This window comes from Myxine glutinosa, chromosome 5, assembly GCF_964187855.1.
Source record: "Myxine glutinosa chromosome 5, kmMyxGlut1.1, whole genome shotgun sequence".
NCBI classification, from domain to species: domain Eukaryota; kingdom Metazoa; phylum Chordata; class Myxini; order Myxiniformes; family Myxinidae; genus Myxine; species Myxine glutinosa.
In genome coordinates, this window is record NC_136265.1 from 73,747,241 (window position 1) to 73,753,800 (window position 6,560).

Sequence of the window (6,560 nt, forward strand, 5' to 3'; positions counted from 1 at the left end):
AAATTCGCCCTCCCCCCCCCCCCCCAATAGGCTACCACCACAAGTATATTTCAGACCTGTGGGAAACACTGGCTGTCAATAAATGCATCCCAGATACACAGAACCCGTGTTGACAACATCAAGTTGAGAAATACACTTACAAAACCTTTCCAAATGATTTAGAATCATTTTCATGCAAAAGCGCCCCCGATATGTTTTCATTTTTTCATTATTTTCATCTTGCTAAAAAATATTGTGGCCATTTTTGTATATGCGCCCTTTATTTTTTGACCGAAACATGTGATTTTTTTTTCTTTTTCTGCTGCAGGACCTGAAGACCCTGCAGGACCTGCAGCCTGAATCATGGAGCCTGAGTTCTCAACCAAGCAGCTGAAGAGAAAGCGGCCCGATACCAACTATACTGCTTGCCTAATATGTCAGAAGACAGACAGTAACTCTGGTCCTCTTCAGAAACTGACAGAGCAAGGCTATCCTGCACTCCTACAGTCACGTGAAAAAGTAAGGACACCCCATGTAAAGTTTTGACTTTTTCAACATATTTCAACATACAGCTATTTGATCTTCATTTCAACAATATTGATAGATAAAGGTGATATAATATAACAAATATCATGGAACATTTACATTTTGTAGTCCATTGTATAATTTAAATAAACATAAATGCAAATTTCGCATGTGGAAAAAGTAAGTACACCCTTGGCTCTAATAGGTGGTATTGCCCCCTTTGGCAGAACCAACCTCAAGGAGGCGTTTCTTATAACTGTCCAGCAGTCTCCGACATCGACTGGGAGAAATTTTTGCCCACTCCTCCATGCAGAATTCTTTCAGCTGTGCGATGTTTGAGGGGTTTCTTGCATGCACAGCTCGTTTCAAATCCCCCCCACAACATCTCGATGGGATTTAGATCCGGGCTTTGACTTGGCCATTCCAGAACCCTCCATTTCTTTCTTTTCAGCCATTCCTTGGTGGATTTACAGGTATATTTAGGGTCATTGTCATGTTGCAAGGTGCACCTTCGGTTGAGCTTCAACTTTCCGACAGATGGCCTCACAATATCCTCAAGCACCCTCTGGTACAATGAAGAAATCATAGTGGATTTCTGATGGTGAGCTGCCCAGGCCCCGATGCAGCAAACCTGCCCCAAACCATAATATTTCCACCACCATGCTTTACAGTTGGTATCAGGTTCTTGTGGTCAAATGCTGTCTTTGGTTTTCGCCAAACATGTCTTCTGGTACTGTGGCCAAATAGCTCTACCTTTGACTCATCTGTCCAGAGCACATTGTTCCAGAAGTGCTGGTCTTTGCCTCGGTGTCCATTGGCAAACTTTAGTCTTGCCCTGATGTTCTTTCTGGACAGCGAAGGTTTGCTCCTGGCACACCTCCCATGCAGATCAAATTTGTGCAGCCTCTTTCTAATGGTAAACTCGTGCAATTTGACATCAACAGTGGCAAGAGCTACCTGTAGGCCCCGTGATGACATTCTGGGGTTCTTAGAGACTTCTTTCAGCATCTTGCGGTCTGCTCTCGGGCTGAACTTGCTGGGGCGGCCTGGCCTGAACAAGTTGGCAGTTGTTTGGAATCTTCTCTACTTGTAGATGATCTTCCGGACAGTCGAATGATTGATTTCAAATTGTTTGGAGATCTTTTTAAATCCCTTCCCAGACTCGTAGGCATCTATAACCTTCTTTCTGAAGGCCTCAGAGAGCTCTTTTGATCTAGACATGGTGATGCCACACACTTCAACAACAAAGAGCAAACCAAACTAAATGTCTGAGGTTTAAATAAGACAGGTTCCTCCAAGATCCTCTCTAACGATGTTCTAATCATTTGCACCTGAGCTGGTGCACCTGATTCTAATTTTAGGTATTTGAAGTACTGATAAATGTAGGGGTGTACTTACTTTTTCCACATGCGAAATTTGCATTTATGTTTATTTAAATTATACAATGGACTACAAAATGTAAATGTTTCATGATATTTGTTATATTATATCACCTTTATCTATCAATATTGTTGAAATGAAGATCAAATAGCTGTATGCTGAAATATATTGAAAAGGTCAAAACTTTACATGGGGTGTACTTACTTTTTCACGTGACTGTATATGCTGTAAACAACAGAAAGGACGATGTCTCATTCAGACTTGAGAATGAGCTGGAACCTCAATGTGACTTTCTGGGAAGGAATCTTGTGTGGCACGCACAGTGTCGCACCAAGTACACAAATCGCAAAACTGTTGACCAGAGAATTATTTTTTTTGCAAAGCAAGAAGGCAATTCACCTGAAGCAGGACTCTCCACTGAGCCAGACAGCAGTGCTCTAAAAACACGGCTTTCAATGCGACAGACCATCAAATACAAGGAAGAATGCTTAATTTGTGGAAGAGCTCGTACTACTAAGGGGGATAGATCCCTCCTTTTGATCACCACTTATGATAGAATTCAGTCTGGAAAAAAGCAAACAAACTTGAAGATGAGGATATGCTACGCAAGATTCGTTGTCCTGATGGAAACAAGTGCACTGATATGATTGCTGACGACTTCCGGTACCACAGGGACTGCATGAACTTCTACCTGACAAGACGTGTTCATAAACAGGAAAAGAAAAGTACTAACAATTCAATATGATGCTGCACTGACCCAACTGGTATCTCGCATAGATGAGCCCCTTTTCAGAGATGGTGCCATATTCTTCGTTACAGCTTTGAGGGATGAATTCCGTAAATGCCTGGAAAACCATGGAGTTGACAATGTTAACTCATACAGATCTCAGTCCTTGGTAGCCCGCCTTAAAAGGCACTATGAAGTAGATGGCAACTGAAAGATAATGTGCCACAGAAAGGATGCTCTAGCCTGGTTTGCTCTGCAGAATTGAACATTGGCTGCATGCTCACCAAGTTGAAGGAACTAAAGGAGACAGCTGAAGAGGCAGAGTTTGAAGAAGAAAGTGACGATGAGGTGACACCTGATGATACCATAGTCTCCTACAACACTGCAAATAGAATACGGATGGAACTCCAGGACCAACGTAAGGCAGAGAAGCAGGCACTGAAAGCTGCAAGAGAAGCCAGATTATCTACAGCCATTGGAAGTCAGCAGATGCCTGGAAGTGACTGAAGACCCGTCACTGCAGCTGGAGATATCATACTTGGAGGCATCGCGGACAGTGAGCTGCAACCTGTACAACCACCTGGCATGGTTAACAGATACATCCCCAGAAGTGGGTGAGGACGACCGGGTGAAAGTCAGTCCCAAGCAGAACGAACAAGGTCTCAACCTTGCCCAGGATGTCTGCCCAACAGTTGCAGGGATCAACACCAAAACACATTGGAACAGCATTGCACATCTTCAAGGAAACCAGAAGCAAGGCGACTGTGACACTCCTAAACAGATTTTTTCACGTAAGGGTAATAAAATCACCACAGATCCATTGATTTTGGTTTGATTTTCAGAATGTTTAATGTGGAATGACTGTTTGGTGAAAAGAATGACACATTGGCTGATGTCATAACTCAGGGCATTGTTGATTACTAATGAAGTAAACATGAAAAAAAAAAAAGCGGGGGCACTTTTGCCTAAAAATGATTCCAATTCATTTGGAAAGGTTTTGTAAGTGTATTTCTCAAATTGATGTCAACACGTGTTGTGTATCTGGGATGCATTTATTGACAGCCTACACAACCCACTGAGGATTTTAAGAAAGAAAATGTCACATTTTTCGGTCAAAAAATAAAGGCTGCATATACAAAACATGCATTTTAAGACCATTTTTTAAGGCATATACCAAAAAGGGCACAAATTTTTTTCGCAAGGTTTCCGGCAAAGCAGACCTCATTCAGCGGACGTTAATGTCCAAATCAATAGAAAAAACAAAAAAAGTATAGCATGCCATGTCAGGTCCAACCCATTTTATTGAGCTTTTGAGCCTGTGGATCCCAGACTAAGCACTTTGGCCATGAACCTGCAATAGACATGTCCCAGGGATCGCTGTAGTAATTTAGACCCATCGCAGTACGATTGTTCTCAACTATTCGAACAGTCGTCCGCCATCACGTGTGCGACACATGGCTGATAAGATAGCCAAGAGGTACACACTCACCTGGGTTCGAATCCACACCCAGCTATAAACCTTACACCAGCGCTGTGTCCCAGGAGTGATGCCGTGTGCAGTTTGGAACAGAAGTGCTTGTGGTAGATTGGCAGGTGACGTTACATTGAGAGAACTTCCAGCATAAACCTCTTACCCATCGAATTCAAACAAATGTATACTAGATGGCTGCAGCTAAGAATTTTAGCTCAGAGGCTCGAACTTTTATTTAGATTTAATTTATTTAATAAAATAAAATTAAAAAAAACACGCAAAAGCAACCTGATGGGTTTGTGTGGAAGAGAAATTATATTGAAAATATATATATATATATATATATTCAGGCTTAAAATGACAGGTACTACATGACCATTTAGACCCCGTGGTCCACATGATTACATCCTTGACAGGAATGAATCAACGAATCGAAACAAATTCATTGAGCAATAATTTTATTTCCACCACTGGACAAACCAGGAAATGCAATCAATTCAATGTGAAGCTGAAAAAACATTTACAAAATGTGAAATCACGTGCGGACATTCAACACTTATTTGCTTTGTTTACCCTGATGCTTCGTACAGGTTGAGGATTTATAAGCATCACAGGAGCGATCGGAATCGTGGTCCTGGTGCTTCGCCTCCACCACCTGGTTTAATGGAGTTTTCTGCATAATGGAGTCGAACCCCGATTTTAAAGATTCGACAACACCGGTTAAACGGACACGACCGCTCTCTGCAACAACCTGGATCCCGGCAGAACTCTTCCTGAACACCTCTCGCCCGGTCTTGCTCGACACAGCAACGAGTCGCCGGTAAAGGTCAAGGGACGAGGAGCTTGGTACGACAACCTTTTCATCAGGAGTTTCACCTTCTGCAAGACAGAGGTATTAGTTTGTATACAAACACAAAAAGTGAATCACGTCCATACAGCAATGACTTACCTGGCTTATCTTGTGGCAGGTATCGATCCACCTGAGAAATCAATGAATCTGCACCTGACAAAACCACCTGCCCAAACTTGGTTTTCAGTAGCGAGTCTGCACCGTCCAACACCACCTGCTTGGATCTCTCAAAACCCACTCCGACCTGGGACTTGGACCAATCCAGAAATATTTCCAAACGTTTTTGTGCAATTTGCAAATTCTTCGTTACATCATCAAGTACCTGGAAACAAGGAAATATAAACCAGTCACCGGACAATATTTATTTTTAATTACTGCATCAGGTCACAGCAGGTACGTTTGGAAAGGTAAAGTCAAAAACACAACTTGATGTTCTTATTTCTCCAGTTCCAAAGAGCCAGATGTCCCCACACTAAATTACATTCACAGGAAGATCCAGAATCACCTCCATTCTCCATACCTTGTTGGCAGGTTGATGCAAGATCGGGACCTTCTCCACAAGATCCAGACCCCGGCATGCGAGCTCGTCCACAAACTTAACTGGAGGAAATAAAAGGTGGAAAACTCAAAGATCATGGATATTGATGAATCACTCAATGAAACAGAAAAAGGGAAATTTCAAAAACGACCCAGAACAACCTCCATGCTCCTCCAGAATCGATCACAATACAAAACTTTCCATTAAAATGAAGAAAGTTCCACAAGGTTCGAGTTGAAATAAACAGAAGTTCAGACATCACATCCGATCTGCATGGAATCACTCACTCTGCGGATGAAGAATGCTGGTGATTGGTTCGATCCCACTGGAGGTGATCACAGCTACCCCCGTAACGCCCCGTTCCACCATGTTACCAAAAGAGAGAAGAACAGGCCTCGACTCCTTCCCACACTTGTAGGCCTGAACCAAGTCATCCGCAACAGAACTGAACAGCGGTAGCGAATACAATCTCTGAAATACATTCTGTGGGCAAGAACAGAAAGTTACAACAATGAGAGGACGTCTCACATTCCGAAACTTCATGGGATTGGCTGGTTGAGGTTTTCATGAGAACAGATGGATGCAGTTAGAAGGGGGTGGGGGGGTTATGGTTAAATCCACTAACCAAATCACTGCTTAAATTGACATGCGTCGAACAGTTTTTTCCAGAGCAAAGGTGACGAGGTTACCAGTTAAACAAGAACAGTTGACAATGGACCAAACTTGTTACATCAAATTCATTCCAAGATAATCCGACTCATTCTTTATAAACGAACAATCTCAATCACGAGTCCGACATCAAAACTTGGCATGACAGATTTTACATTAGAAAATAGTTCCACACTTTATATGTACCAGCAACGGTTCCCACCCTATGGCGGGGCTTCAATTGGGAGGCCCAAATGGAAAGGCAAAATATCAGAAATTGAAGGCTTTGTTTATTTTAAACGATTCATATAAACATCCGTTGAATCATATCGCACGCAAATCAAAATCTAAACAGTACATGGCGCCCATTTTGAAAAAAGATAGAATTCTGCAAAACGGAAGCGGCCGCTACACGTCTTTCTCAGTCGTTGTGCACACGCTG

At 42.4% G+C, this 6,560-nt stretch overlaps 1 protein-coding gene across 1 annotated transcript; it reads right to left on the reverse strand.

The window, feature by feature from the left end:
- Positions 1 to 4,543: 4,543 nt before the first annotated feature.
- On the reverse strand, positions 4,544 to 5,949 carry LOC137428363 (perilipin-1-like). Its single transcript, XM_078777189.1, has 4 exons — positions 5,758 to 5,949; positions 5,453 to 5,532; positions 5,032 to 5,254; positions 4,544 to 4,961 (listed from the first exon to the last, which is right to left on the reverse strand). Exons 1-4 carry the CDS (start codon positions 5,837 to 5,839, stop codon positions 4,639 to 4,641), a joined length of 708 nt encoding a protein of 235 aa, XP_078633315.1. The 5' UTR covers positions 5,840 to 5,949; the 3' UTR covers positions 4,544 to 4,638.
- Between the last annotated feature and the right edge of the window lie 611 nt (positions 5,950 to 6,560).